This window comes from Vanessa atalanta, chromosome 6, assembly GCF_905147765.1.
Source record: "Vanessa atalanta chromosome 6, ilVanAtal1.2, whole genome shotgun sequence".
Lineage (NCBI taxonomy): Eukaryota > Metazoa > Arthropoda > Insecta > Lepidoptera > Nymphalidae > Vanessa > Vanessa atalanta.
In genome coordinates this window covers 12,449,307-12,465,220 of record NC_061876.1, presented here as the reverse complement: position 1 = coordinate 12,465,220, position 15,914 = coordinate 12,449,307, and the positions used below count along the sequence as shown (strand labels likewise).

Genomic DNA, 15,914 nt, shown 5'->3' with positions numbered 1-15,914 from the left:
TTAATTTATTTTAGTATAAATGTTAATTCAAAAGTGATCGGTTTATTTTATGCCTATTGCTTTTTATATTTTATTTATTACAAAATCATAAAATTTGATTAAGAAAAAACGACACTATAAATTTCCTTAAACGAAGTAAAACTTTTCAAAAATACAAATACACTTAAATATAGATTTATTTTATAAGCTGTTTTCTGGATATAATTTAATCTATGCGTACGTATATAATTATAACGCTAGATTTTAGTATCTGTGATCAGAAGATTTCGAAAGGAAAGGGAAAAGATTCTTCGTTTTAGTTTTTATCGTTTTGTTTAAGAAAATTTCTTTTTTATATTTCTTTTTATAGACAATGCATATGCAAGATGATGTCTGATCAGTTTAGAAAGGTAGAGCCTTATTCACCGAAATCCTCGCCTAGAGGAGCGAGGTCACCAGTAGTTTCTCGACAGGATTCTTCTGGGACCCTCAAAACCACTATTTCACTGGGCAAGAACCCTTCTATAGTGCATAGTGGGCCTTTCTATTTGATGAAAGAACCTCCAGGTAAGGATCAGCAAGTGTAATATACAATAAGAGTATATTATATATTGTATATTTTTTATATCAAATTTTTATTTTAGGAGAATGTGAACTCACAGGAGCCACGAATTTAATGGCGTATTATGGATTAGAGCACTCTTATAGTAAATTTAACGGAAAAAAGCTCAAGGAATCGCTATCATCATTTCTTCCAAACCTACCTGGTATTCTTGACGGTCCAGGACAGGAGGACAATAGTACATTGGGTTCAGTAATAGCTAAGAGACCTATAGGTGGTAAAGAATTGTTGCCCTTATCAAGTGCACAGCTGGCTGGCTTTAGATTGCATCCTGGTCCTTTGCCGGAACAGTACCGCTATGTTAGTGCCACTCCACCAAAGAGACATAAAAGTAAACATAAGAAACACAAGCATAAAGATGGAGCACCTCCTGGACAGGACACACCATTACAAGGTCTGTATTAATTATGATAAGTATTTAGTTTACAGAACTCTGTACCAAAAAATTACATGAATATTGATTTATGCTGAGATTGTAATGCACAACCAATATATTGATTTATCAGCAGTATGTACTACCTACCTATCTATTTTGGTATTCCATATGGCTGATTTCACTCACCTTATATCCTTCAATAATCTATAATTATTAATACATATGTTGTAGATTCATCAAATCCTGATACTTATGAAAAGAAGCACAAAAAGCAGAAACGACATGATGATGACAAGGAACGTAAAAAAAGGAAAAAGGAGAAGAAAAGAAAAAAACAGAAACACAGTCCGGAGCATGGTGGTCTCACACCCAACCAGCACCCAGTCCCCTAGGGCAAACAATTTATAGTTAAAAATTATATAATTATACTCATTGGTCATTGGCATTAATTTAAACTCAAACATGAATGTCTCCAATGATAAAATTTTATTTAGACTGAATTTTATTGTTTTCCATTTACATACTCAGTAATTACATAATTCTAAATAATACATGACATTCATTTTAACTAGCTCAGTTTTTGTGTAATTTATCAAAAATGTTATGTCTTATGAGTTATGTTAATCTCAGCCATTTCAGCTTTTTGAGGCATGATGTGAACATTGATTTTATTATGATCTGTTTCTATTGTTAATAACTTATATTAAAACAACTATTATAGTTAATTTATTTGAATATCAAGGAAAAATTTGTGATCACAAAATTAAATTAACAAGATAAAAGAGTATGTACAAAATTGTTAAAATAAAAAAACTAAAATGTAATGTTTTAATTATAAGTGTATCTTACTTTAATCTAGTTAATTTAGTGAATTAAATGCATTTGAATTTAATATTTATATGATCTTCTTACCAAATAGAATATTGTTTCACCTTCAGCCTTTTGCAATCTACTGTTTGTTATTTTTATATTATAAACTTGCTCGTACCAAACTTATAATTCAGCCAAATACTGGGCCCAAAGAAACTTATTTGATTTCACTCAACTGTCTATATATTATATAACTTCTAAATGTAATCTATACCTTGAGTTTCTTGGATTCTTATAGCTGCTTAATCAGAACTTTCAAAGGCTTAATACCATATTTAAATGATTTAAACTTGAATTACTTAATAGGCATTGTTTTCGTGGTTTGCTAATGAGAAAATAGATCAATGAAATATGTTTTCCAACATGTTTGTCAAGTACCTAAGAATGTTTTTGATAATAATTAAAAAAGTTCTCTGGTGTTTCAACTTGTATAAAGTTAAATGTTAGTTAATCTAATCAAAGTTTTTTGTACTTGTAGATCTACCTTTAGAGTTTAGATTAATCAAAAAATTTAGTGTGTACATAGGTAATTCTTCATGCTTTTATCAATATAGTCAGATAATAAATTTTTTTGTTATTAACCTAAAATGGGGTGGTTGTTCTTGTATTGATCTCTGAATCCGTGGAATATGTGACTAATCTTTTTTTACACACTACTAATTTATTTATGGTATACAACATAGTACTTGAATGTGAATATGTCTGGCGGGAATTTCGATATTATCATCAGCTCACCAATTTTATGTTTAATCTTTTATTCTGTAGGTATATTGATAAGAAGAATAGTACCTTATGAAGATAGATTTATCTGCATATTTAATTTGTTTAAAATATAGTTTGTGCTGTTATCTTTCTGGCTTCTTAGTTATGTTGCTCTAATGCTGTCAGATGATATATAGTATTAATTAGAAAGTAATTTTTTAAATACAAACATTCACAAAACTGGCTCACGATGTATATGTATATAAACAAATGCCACAACAAATTATGAATTAAACATTTTGATAGTATGGTTGAAAAGCTTTTTCTTATCACCTCTATTCACTTTTGGTTAAATTGTTCAATAACGAGTCGATTTGATGTATAAAAAATAACAATTTGTCACTGTAATAGAATTTGCAATTCCGTTTTTTAAAGTAGCAAAAACAAAGTTAAAATGTCCCCACTGAAAAAAGCTTTCAATTGAACCGTAGACGTAATCATGTGTCGCATAGTTTTCGTATGCTGCTCTTTTCCTTAATCCAACGATGAACGTCTCTGGTGTGGATCAGAGCGGCCGAGGGGTTTATACAATATTTTTTGATGATATCATATATATGACGCAAGTCACCCCTATTACGGGGTATTTATATTTGTTTTCTCGCGCTCCAAATACATGAAACCAAATACAGATATTTGGCTTAAAAAAATAACTCTCTCTCTCTGTGTTATAGGCATATTTTCGTCGATACCAGTGAAGTTATATTTTTTAAACAAAGTAAATAAAACACATATTTAAGGGCGAAATTTATTCAAAGTATCCAAATTTATACATCATTTTAAGTCAGTTTCGCTTCTTGTAAAAAGACTGTCATTCTCAGTTAAAAAGAAATAAATTAGTAATGCAGCACCAAAATACATACATCATACTTACAAAATGATAATTCCTACTTATATTACTTACATCCCGACTTCTCACACACGTAATCAACTCGCAACATATGTCAGAGAAATATTATATCTTGCAGTGATAAATTAATTATACATTTAAAAGAATATGTCATAATCACAAGACATAATAGTTCCCTTATGTTATTTAATACATAAACTATTTACTATTTAGGTATATTCGGTTTTCGTTAAATGAATATTTTTAAATATTTTCAAATAAAACAAGTTATCTGGGTCATATTAATATAAAAATCTGAAAGTCAATATGGAATAGGAGTTAAATTCAACTAGTCTAACTATAACACCGTTACAATGTCTACATGAAACACTAACTCTCAGGGTATCATTGCACTGATGGCGACTTTCTATTAAATATTTGTATACTTCGGCTAAACGCTTTATTTCCACATAACCATATTGACTAGTAGAATTTAACATTCAAACACATAACGTCTGAACCGGCAGGTAACGTCTGCGTTATTCAAAGCATATTTTGTCAAACAATAATCTAACTAACAGTAGGCAATATACCCGCAAAAATCATTCTCTACACGATACTAACTCGACCACCAAACTACGACTATAATACATTTTGGTGCGCCATGGCACTGTGTACGTGACTATTCCTATCTACGACGTATCAGATAACTATTAATCGACGGCCGTGAAATTATAAATACATATCATTCAATATTTATATAACGCTCTTCGCAATGCAAAAAAAAATGCATTGATTGTTCGTTATTGACACCACGCAACCCGACATTAGTAGTTAAATGAAATTGGCATTTAAGAATGACTTAATTTAAAGATAAACGGTTTACATTTTACAAACTGCATCTGTTGAAAAAAATTTATTAGAATAAAAAGAAATTATCATATGAAAATAAATCAATTATTAGAAGATCATATTATTGTGGTAACTTCCGAAAAAAAACGCTAATTACTCGTTATTCCGATATAAAATTCAAGTATCCCTCGAGAAATACTGTTACAAGGAGATCGCTAATGGACGTGTACACTCGCTACCGACTATCACAATGTTTGGAGTACAATTTTGAGCAATAATTTATTTATTCATACACATTCGCGTAACCAGAATTGCCGTAGGCGGGCACGAGGACAATGGGTATGGTGAACGACTGGTTTTGTTCTATCTAATCTAGGCTATATTCAAAAATGTACTTTTGAAGTATGCAAAAGTAAAAAGTTTGCATTTCGACTATTTCTAAGCCTACTAGCAATTCCCGCCCCCTGGCTACACTAATGATCATACATTCTTGGTAAAAATTCCTCAAAATGTTCAACATTTAAGGCTAGAGCGAGGAACTTTTCTCAAGTTGTCTAACTACAGTATAAAATATTTATATACATCACCTTGGCGGGTAAACACAACTATTGTTTCATATTCGGGTGGATTCTATTAGTAATATAACGAATTTGAAATGGCAAGTTAATATATAATGTGATCGCTATCAACTTTTCGATTAGTACAAAGCGAAACTTGGGCAAGCTAGAATAATAAAAAAACCCTATTACATAGAACCTATACAAGTAATACGAACATATATTATATGCGTAACAAATAAATAATCAGTTATATTTTAAACATAATGCACATATTTTTACAAATTATTAATAAAAGTACATTTACAGAGAAACTAGTATCATTATAAATAACAAATATATATTCCTTATGATTTATTATCGTCAATATGAAAAATGTTTTTTTTTATTAAATATTATTTAAGACATTATGAATATTTTTAAGTGAAATTATAATGTTAATTAATTGTCAGTGTTGAATTATTTTTTGCTAAAAAAATGTATGTTGTGATACCTTCTTTTCAATATTATTTGTGTAAATATGTAATTTATTAAACTAAAATTAATCATTATTCCAAAATAATTAAGGAAAACGTCAACATATTTAAATTCGAACAATCATCGCTACCATCGAAAATATACAACTTTCATTTATAAAAACCACAGACTCAGCTAAAGTCTTTAAACTGAATAACATAGAATAATAAAAATAGACTGCGGAAAACACAGGTGGTCGTTTTATATAAAGTTACAGCAAAGACATTTCACAATCAATCGTAACCATTACATACATTATCTGTGGCGTAGCTTGCAAATACAGAATTCCTAAAACGTTCAAAATTAAAAAAAAAAAAATATCGGCTAAATGTCTTCGTGTACTATGAAGTGATTTCGTAATATTTTCCGCACGGTCAGTTATGTCACAGGTCCTTCAGCAGGGCGGACTTCGCGTTCTTGAGTTTGTCGAGCCGTTTCGTGAGGTGACTGTTCTCCGTTTCCAACTCCTCGACTCGGTTTAATGCTTCCCTCGCCTAGAAAGATATATGAAGTCTTTAGTTGTCTGAATATGTTATCTTAAAAGGTTTTAAGCCAGGTTATATTACATTTATTATTTATTATTTCCTATTAATTCGGGATTGGAGTTTATTTATATTAAATCACCAATTATGCTCTTTGCTTGTTGCGGTAATTCGGTTTATTTATTTAATATATTTTTATTAAGTATACTGTTTATCGTTGATTCAAAACATTTGAGTAACAAAAAGATTGATACTAAAATGGTTTAGTGAAAAACCACTTTATTATACTAGAAATCATTAGTATGGTGTTATTGGTACAATAAAGGAACAACACGTGTATTTTGTACATAAATGTTACAGTATCACGGGGTCTTTTGTTATATATTTTACTCGTTACACAATAAACGGTTAAAATAGTTTCAAGGATCACTCTGGGTGAAGAATGAGGCAACTGTACCGTTATCTATCACCATTATTTATAACGGCCCAAAAATCGACCACATCCTGAAAATAATTATTTGATTTATATATTCATTTAATATTTATTATCGCACAGATAAATAAATACATGTAACCGACGTCGGTTACTTTTAGCGGCCGCCCGGAGCCGGCCCGCGCCCAAGCTCACCTCGCGCTGCAGGCGGCGCCGCTCCTGCTTGAGCAGCTCCTCGTGCTCGTCCTGGTGGTCCTGGCGCGCGCGCAGACGGGCGACCTGCGCCTCGAGGCGCACGACGGCGGCCGCGTGCAGCGCCGCCTCGGCCTCGGCGCGCGCGGCGCGGGCCTTGGCCTCGGACGCCGCCTTGCGCAGCGCCTCCAGCTCGCAGTCCACGTCGCGCTCGGGGTGCGCCACGCCGTTCTGCCGCGCCGCGCGCTCGTCGTTCAGCTGCAGCTTCAGCTTGCGCACCTCGCCCTCCAGCGCCGCCTTCGCGCCCGCCAGCCGCTCCAGCCGCACGTCTGCAAGTAGTCGTCCATTCGATTGATTCGAGGAGCATCATCTGTACCGATGTTATCACGAACTACTGATCCGATTTGAAAAAATCTATAGTTTATATGTTGGGGGGTATCAATAAAAAATGTTGCAAAAACGGGGAAATATTATTCCTTTCGAGAGTTTCTGTTGCATGTGCTGCGTAAAGGGTTAAAATTTAACGAAAGTTGTATATAACCGAATCTTCAATAATATATACGGCAACGCTGAGCGCCGGAGTGATCGCGGCGTGACATCGACGAGGTGGGGCTAGTTACCGAGCGTGCCCTCGCCGGCGTCGTCGAGCAGCTGCTGCGAGTGGTGCGACACGAGCGCGAGCGGCGGCACGCTGCCGCACGGCTCGCCGGCGAGCGCGTCGGGCGCGGCGGCCGCCTCCACGAAGGCGCGCCCCGCCGCCGCCGCCGCCGCGTCCCGCGCGCGCACGGCGTCCCGCGCCAGCACCACCTCGCGCTCCAGCGACGCGTGCTCGCGCTTCAGCCGCTCGTGACTCGAGCACTTCTCTTTGTGTTCGCGCTGTCGTTGGAAGGTCGGCGTTGTTAAAATGTCATACTGTCGTATGTCGTACGAAAGATTTTATCGCCGTGCGTTCCATTTCTACGAGTGATGTTGTCTACCGTACCTGGAGTTGCGCGTACTCCTCCTGCAGCTCCTCTATCCGGTCCTTGAGCAGCTCGAGCTGGTAGCCGAGCGCCGCCTTGTCGTTGTCCAGCTGAGCGTTTAAGATCATCGCTTTGCGAAACTTTTCCTCGACTTCCTTTAGCTCATGCTGGAATTAATTCAATTAATTGTTAATGATATTCGTAATTATATTTGCTAGGCAAAGTTTGTTATCCATTAATTTTTTATTTGCGATTAACAAAATTATAAACTGTATCGCTTTTAAACTATATGTTTTGGTTTCATATTGGTCTCATACTGAGTCAAATTCAGTCATGGTAATAAACTGAAAATGGAAGAAAAATATGCCAATTATGTTAAAGAAAAAATACAGTTTGTATGCTTATAAATTACACAATTTTGACACATGATATTTTAAATCTGTTATGTTATCATTGACCCCTACTCACCCTGAGGTCCTTGATGCTGAGCACATCGTCCGAGTCCTCCGAACTTCGTCTCGGCGAGTGCAGCACGCTCGGACTCATGGCCGCTAGCCGACTGCCCGTCCGCCGACCCACTGTCTCTGTAATAGGCAGTACTACGCCTGTAATGAGGTGCATTGTCTCAGAAGTCAGAAATTGTTTATTTTTTATTATTTACATTAATCAATAAATAAACTGAAAACACATGTTAAAAAAACCATAAATAAATATGGAATATAACACTTTAAAGATAAAACAAATGAGAGCTGCGAGTTGATTTAATTTAATTTTATATAATGATGACATGTATACGTCTGTTAGAAAAGAATAACTATTAAGTTAGTTGTCGATTCTCCTCGGTAGCACTTGTTCTACTGTGTTCTCCGAAACACACATTTGCATAAAAAAAAAACCTTGTTAAATCAAGATTCAATGTTTAATGTTTTCCAAGAAATAAAGCTTAAATGAAGTTATCGCATGCAGTGTAGCGTAGATCTCTTCTCACCTGCGTACATATCATACGCCTTGTCGGCATGGTCCTCCTGCTCGCGCTGCTGTCGCTCCAGCTCCCTCATACGTATCTCTCGCGCCTCCGCCCGCGCCGCGCGTCGTGCTGCCAGCCGTTGTTCCGCCTGCAACGATAAATACGTCACCATTATAATATTATAATTAAGAAAATGATCGTATCGCGTGATACTAATGGGGCCTATCAAAAAACTAAGCGCTTATATACTTTTTTTATATTATATGGAATTCTATCTGTTATCCGAGGATTGCGGTTCCGTGTACCAAATAACCACTCATTTGGAAAACAAACTACTTGATTATTGAGACTAATGAATCTTATGTATCTCAAAGCTTGCTTTAAAAAGTAAGTTTCCAGTTCCATATGATTGCGTATACTCGCGCCTACGATCAGAGTGAAATGAATACTCCTCCATGGAAAATAAAAGTGAATCACAACACAACTAAGTCACACTTAACATGTTTTATTCAAGGTTAAGAAACTCGTCTATTCATACAATAGGTGATTTAGGTTGTTAGTTTTAAATATAATAATTAACCTGTAGTGAAACAATGGCAAATAGATTTTAGAAAATAAAATAGTTCTCATTGTTAGAGTACCAAGAATTACAATACAAAAAGTGGTTTATATATAATATTCATCACAAGGTCCGTAATATGAATTTCTTTAAATAAAAAAATATATTATGATATAAATTATAGTTATAGTTTTTTTCTTGAGCTTCAGCTATCTACAAATAAATTGACAAATTATTATATAATCTTTATTGATTTTAAGTATTAGTAGTCTTTTGTATATTCTATTTTTAACATTTTAAAGTATGCTTATTTCCCAGTAAAAAATAAACATAATCATAATATAAAAGAAAGGACTTGAACAACTAAGCATACGGGTTTAAGGATGCGTTCACTAGAAGTTCGCGTTTCCTTTAAAAGGTGGTCCTATACACAAAAAAATCGGAATCAGATAGCGAAGTTTTCTTGGTACATGATATTTTGCCTTTAAAAATAACATCTGTGGCGGAATAAACAACTACAAATATATAAAATATTGCAGTCCGATTCAAAATTACGGTTGGTGTTGACTGACAAATTGTTCCAAGTACTATTGAGTTATAAGTAATTTTCAGTGCGTGTGACTCTGCCTGTGTTTAGGGATTCTGTGCACAAGGACCATATGGATCCATTTCCTATATCGATGTCGTTGACCGTCAAGTACGTCAAGCTTTGGACTCTAAATGTGATATTTTAGCCCAAATGAATTTATTGTAAATCCATTTGTTTTGTTATAAAATGTATTGTATTGGAAACGACGATATGAAATCAGGTTAATGTGGAGAGCGATTAACCGATAACTCGGGAAACCAGCCACACGATAGCTAACATAAAGCACGAGATAAAATTGTTATTGTCTCAAATACCTACAATAAATACACTAAATCAATTATTCATACGTTTTCAGTAAATGACTTAATTATCGTCTTTAAAACAAGCTCCTCGTAAAAGAAGATAGAAATTAATATATTTCGGGAAGGCAGGCAAACTGACAAGCGGACCCAGACAAAGTCACTTAGCGATTATTGATTTAATTTACAGAAAAAGGAATGGAAATATTCGATATGGTATTATTAGATTTATCATGTCAACATATCACTTCATCATGATCAACAATTAACATATCACTTCGAAAAGTGTCAATTAAATTTTATCTAGTTTCTAAGATTGTACTGTCCCCTTATCCATATAATACGTTATTAATAATTGATTTTTTAAGACGGCCCTATAAAATCTCTAACACCGGGCAAAATGTCAGTCAAAAAGTTATCTGACCAATAAAACCGTATATCGATCATCGTTGAAAAGAATATTAAACATGGACAAGATACCTGTAAAAATATATTCAGCCATGAGTAGTAATAGCTTGTCTCTTAGGTAAATTCTGAAGAAACTGTTTCTCAATTCAAAATAAACGCAGACGAGGTTGGGGGACTGGTCGTATTTTAATAGTGATTTATATTCACCGACTAACCTGATGACGACTAGGATATCCCGTGTCGAGAGTCGGAGTCAGATATAAACAACTCGACTATTAATAGTAATCTATTATATAAGAATATATATTTTTATTATGACATAGGGTCGGACATGCCATGCAGTGCTATGTGTATCAACTGTCAAATTTAAAAATATTTGACGTTTATATGCTACAGGCCCAAATTACCAATAATGATTATTATTATATTTAAAATTTTGACTGAGTGAGTAAAGGGAATAATGGTTTAATACTGCATGATGAAAAAAAATACATTGGCAAAGAAGGCATATTATTCGATACAAGATTATATAGATGTTAAAAAAGTGTGGAGTTAGTGCTTGTTGACTTCTAGGCAGGAGACATAACATACATATATAATTGTATTTAACTAACATGACCGTATTTTTAGAATTTGAAAATGAGTAACTACTGAGTTTCTTGCCGGTTCTTCTCGGTAGAATCTACATTCCGAACCGGTGGTAGCTTTACTTTAAATAGTTTATTAAATGACGATTCAAAAGTGCTTGTAAAAGTCTACTTGGATAAAGTATATTTTGATTTTTTGATGTGAATAAAATGTCTATCGAAAATGTTGCCAATAATAAAATAATTCACCTGACATTTAAAACCGACTTTCAATGCAAAAATTAAACAAATGAACACATATTTTATTATGAACCGGACTTTTAAAACAGGCTTCAAAATTTGGAAAAACAACGTAAAGATAATGACCTGTTTGATATAAAGGTTACGTGCTAGTAACACTGTTACATAGGGCTACGGATGTTGCTGCATCATGCATGATCGGACAAGGTATGAACTGATTATACAACTATATTTACGTGTTCAGTATAGATTACTACGTAATTTTAATTGTTCGAATATTTACTTAATAGTAGGTAATCGTCGTAAAAAAAAAAACAATTGAAATGGTGCTAGGTGGTACGATTAATTTAAAAATATATATCTGACAATAGGATTCAACATGAAACGTACGTAATGAGAGTGATTTTATTATATCAAACATTTTATTTATAGCAGGACCACAGTCGTTCAAACGGGTAAACTATTGGCAAATCAACATCTTCCATAGACAATAGACGTTGGCAAAGTATTATTTTAAACAATTAATTACACAACGTATAACAGAGGTTTACGACTTTCCTTGTAAAAAAATAATGCTGTCTGTAAATGTCCCACTGTTGAGATATCCTCATAAGAATGTTTGGAACTAATCCAACTTCTCTACTGCTGAGCGATCGATATACAAGTGTGACTTGCATGCAGTACGTGCAGTTTACCTCACGACGATCTCCTTGACCGCCAGGGTGAATTATATTATCAAGGAAAAATAATCACATGGTTTTTGTCCGGTTTGCATAAGGATCTACTACTTAAACAACAAAGTGTTATATACACGTATTATCATACATTGGCCCATTTAAGATAATAGACAAGCCGAACTGGCAGCTCTCATTTAAAAGTTTATGTAAGAGCCTTCAATAAAGTATATTATTTGGTTTCATTCCAATATTCTACTCTAAATTCTTAAGAGCTGCTGTTTCTGGCTTTGTGGACGAAAATAAGAATAATATGATTATTACTGCCTAATATTCATCCAATTTAATAAATAAAATATATCGTTGGACTTTGTTAAAAAACTAATAGTTATCTGCACGCCAAGTTCTTACAAAACTTTTTAATGCTTTCGTGTTACTTATGAGACAAAAAATTACGGTCTTTTTTTGTACGTGTATTTTGGTTTTTGTTGAACTTAAGTATTCGTATTGTAACATCGTCATCGTTCGCCATTTACACTTTTATATTAGCTTAATATTATTTTGACGTTCCTAAACGTCTTGTAATACTCAGTGTGTGAAACCGGCATTATGCATGTATTCACCAGCACATATGGTCAAGCGTAAGCCAATGCCGGCGCTCGAACGGGGTACGATGACATCATTTTCAGATTAGGGTTTCAAGGTCTCGCGTTATTCCCCCACGTTGACGAACTTAGCGAATACTTACGTTCATAACGTCTACTATCATTGTAAAATTCATTACCAAGTTGTTTTTTACTTTTTAAGATGTATTACATTTAATGTTATTACAAATCACGTGGATATTTTTTTTCGACGCGTTAAAATGTATTCAATAGTATCAGGTCAAACCTTTGATTGATAATACGATTTTATTTATAGCAGACGTAACGTTACGTCCTGTATCGTTGCTCAACATTACGACAACCATGGGTACATATAGTCTTAGACCTAGCAAATAAATCAAAATAAATGATTTGAATTGGGGTCACATTTGTCATATTAAGATAATGGGAAAGACGAGCATAATTTTTTGTCAGTTTACTGCATTTACGTTATTTTTTATCCAGACCCATGATACCTACTGATTTGTTTGCCACGTAATATAATACATAAATTTAACGTTAATGTTAACGTTATCTATTTATTTAAACATTAATAGAATTTAAAATCATATTTGGTAATTAATTAAAACATTTTAGAATCAGACGAATGCATTTAATTTTATAATCGTTTCGAAGTAAACGGGTTTCGATCGTTGCGAAATCATGCATAGACGATAGAATATTACGTTCATGGTTATTTCATCAACACGACATAAAATATTTTATTTTTTTATATATAAGATTTTACTGAACATTAAAAATACAAGTGTTTTGGTTCTTTAGGCATTCCAAATTAACTACTCGCTTAAAATGTCAATTACATATTTTCATCATTCTAGGCGTCTGTTGTGCTGAGTTTTCACCGTGTTAAACATGTAAAAACGAATGAATTTCAGTTGCAATAGCATAGCTATGATTGGATTGGTCTCATTTCGTTTAAATTAAATGTTTAACCAATCCAAGGAGAGTCTTCGTCGTGAATTATATGCTACAGAAAAGCAACATACTACAAATATAATATCATGAGTGATTTTTGATAGTTATGCCTGGGAGTCGAAAAGCGATACCAAAAATATTTATTCAAAATACGTGTTTTGTTAATCATATCGAATACTTTATCTAGTTATCTAAATGTTCACTATATCTAAAACACAAGTACATAAAAAAAAATATTTCTGTTCTATAGGTATATTAAAATATTTCAGAAAAAACATATATATCACATTAAGGGCATAATAAAAACCGATCACGTAATATTTAAAAATATTGTCGACCTACATAAGTGGAAACAGAGAGAAAATACGGTAAAAAATACGCGCGTAGTCGAATGCTGCATGATAAGAGATCAGCTGAGACTGGTCCACAAGGACGAATGAAGGTGTTCCAGTTAAAGGACGATAATCCCAATCGGTGTGAGTATAATTTAAAAAAAAATAATTCGTCATAAAAATCAAACATATGACGTTATAAAATATGACTATATATCGTAAAATATTTAATTTATGACCGTTCTAAATGTCGTTATTAAAGAACAAGTTTTTGCAAAGATTGACTCGTGCACGTGAAACAATCGTTGAGATGAACAAATCGAATGTTACTTTTTAAAATATAAATGTTTGTATTTTTGTCAGCGCAAATTAAATAGCGGTACATTTACAGTTATGAAGAATTTGTTGTACAAAAATTGAAAAATAATAACTCTACTTAACACACATTCCAAAAAATAATATAATTTTAGTTTAACATGTATCGTAATGAACAAAATATATATCCAGTGACAAAATAAGATTTATCTATTGTTATATAGAACGATGTATCTGGGTGTATGTAATGTAATTATTTGTTGAATTATGTATCACATAGATATAAATATGTTTATATTTGTATTATGTGTACTTAACTGTCAATCGCCATTAACTGAACGATCGCCTTATGTCTTATGATAAGTCGCCTTTGTATACTAATTTCAAAAAGTGTGTTTTTATTATTACCTATGTAACTTATTTATGTGTGCAATAATTTTAGAAAATCCAACTGACTTATTATTGTTTGCAACAATATAGACTTTTCTATGAATACACCTTCTCATATCTCCTAGTTCTATAAACTTCAACTGCTTTATGTACTCATATTTGTTTTGCAAGGTCCCAATAAGTAACTATTATCATAAGATAATACTAATAGTGTGGTTATAATATTCTAAATCGAATACAATTATATATTTCGTAAACAAGATAGTTTGTATAATAACACAAAGCTAATTAACAACGTGATAATACATAGTTAGGGTTGATCCTTTATTTAAATTATAAGTAAATAGATGCTTGGTTTCCAATAGTATTTGCTTATTGGATTGTCTCATAGTCGTATTTAATCAGAATTATTATATAAAATTATAGCAAAATTGATATACAATTTTACATTATTATTACACACATTTTTCATTAACAGCCTGTAAATTTCCCACAGCTGGGCTAAGGCCTTCTCTCCCTTTGAGAACAAGGTTTGGAACATATTTCACCACGCTGCTCCAATCGAAGTTACACACATGCAGGTTCATCACCGCCGTGCACGAGATGAATTATAAACACAAATTAAGCACACGAAAATTCAGTAGTTCGTGCCTGGGTTTGAACCCGCAATTATTGGTTAAGATGCACGTGTCCTAATCATTGGGCCATCTCGGCTCTCTGATATAAAATCGTTTTTTAATAATCTACTATTATTATAAAAATTGAAGAATCTGTATGTTTGTTTTTAGGCGCTAATCTCAGGATGTACATTTTGAAAAAAAAAACCTTCGCGTTTGGTATACCATTTATTGGAAAGGTTATATCTTTACTGAGGATTACGAGGGCGAATTCTAAAATTTTAATTAACGCCGTGCCGTCCGGAACAGCTGTGTCTGTCTCTCTGTCAAAACGTAATAAACTAAAATAATATCGAACATATTTGCATAAGGTCTTCACCAATGGACGGAGCGATTCATGAGACGATTGTCAAAGATATCTATTGGCCTTCGCTGCGTCAACCATTAGAGTTAGGTATACTGTATTACGATATAAAATTTTATATAGAGTTTTATATAGAGTTACTCATTCATACGAAGCCGGCACGGGGAGCTTAGTAAGTACATTGAAAATTATATCACGTAAAAGGTAAATAATCCTATAACAGTAACGCGAGATAAGTGGTCGCCTGTACCAACATTTATTTGCAATCGGCAAATTTAGAAACTATTGTCAAAACCAAAATTATATCAAGTACATTATTGTTATTTATTTATATTATATATTACTTAATATTATTTATCATTTTAAATAACTTTCATTTCGTATACTTTATCAGTAACTTGTTATATACACGTATCTATCATATTAGTCACTTAATGTATATTTACAAATGCTTACACATATCTCGAAAGTTTAAGCAATCTGTTTCGAAGCGGAAAATGTGACCATTGATTGTGTATCGTATTCAATTCTCAGAACGCATTACATTCAATATGTTATAAAATT

The 15,914-nt window shown here is 33.2% G+C and overlaps 2 protein-coding genes across 8 annotated transcripts in view; one reads left to right on the top strand and one right to left on the bottom strand.

Moving 5' to 3' along the window:
* Positions 1-260: 260 nt before the first annotated feature.
* Positions 261-2,867, top strand: LOC125064580 (mediator of RNA polymerase II transcription subunit 19). The gene is made up of 3 exons (XM_047671694.1): positions 261-546; positions 624-995; positions 1,209-2,867. Exons 1-3 carry the CDS (start codon positions 366-368, stop codon positions 1,367-1,369), a joined length of 714 nt encoding a protein of 237 aa, XP_047527650.1. The 5' UTR covers positions 261-365; the 3' UTR covers positions 1,370-2,867.
* A 2,449-nt stretch (positions 2,868-5,316) lies between these two features.
* LOC125064616 (leucine-rich repeat flightless-interacting protein 2) overlaps positions 5,317-15,914 on the bottom strand; it is a 33,387-nt gene continuing 22,789 nt past the window's right edge. For 5 of the 7 annotated variants that reach the window (XM_047671762.1, XM_047671761.1, XM_047671760.1 and 2 more), the window contains 6 exons: positions 8,418-8,544; positions 7,898-8,034; positions 7,450-7,596; positions 7,088-7,343; positions 6,471-6,796; positions 5,317-5,854 (listed from right to left, as the gene is read on the bottom strand). In XM_047671762.1, the coding sequence (XP_047527718.1) occupies positions 5,744-5,854; positions 6,471-6,796; positions 7,088-7,343; positions 7,450-7,596; positions 7,898-8,034; positions 8,418-8,544 (1,104 nt within the window). In that variant the 3' untranslated portion in view covers positions 5,317-5,743. The remainder of the gene's footprint in view (positions 5,855-6,470; positions 6,797-7,087; positions 7,344-7,449; positions 7,597-7,897; positions 8,035-8,417; positions 8,545-15,914) is intronic. The other 2 variants (XM_047671758.1, XM_047671759.1) reach the window with 2 other exon arrangements.

What these genes read in the sequence shown, in the direction of transcription:
- LOC125064580 (XM_047671694.1), top strand. Translation starts at nt 366, where the DNA reads ATGATGTCTGATCAGTTTAGAAAGGTAGAGCCTTATTCACCGAAATCC. An exon ending in TTTGATGAAAGAACCTCCAG is followed by an intron (nt 547 to 623) that starts GTAAGGATCAGC and finishes TTTTTATTTTAG; the next exon opens with GAGAATGTGAACTCACAGGA. An exon ending in ACAGGACACACCATTACAAG is followed by an intron (nt 996 to 1,208) that starts GTCTGTATTAAT and finishes CATATGTTGTAG; the next exon opens with ATTCATCAAATCCTGATACT.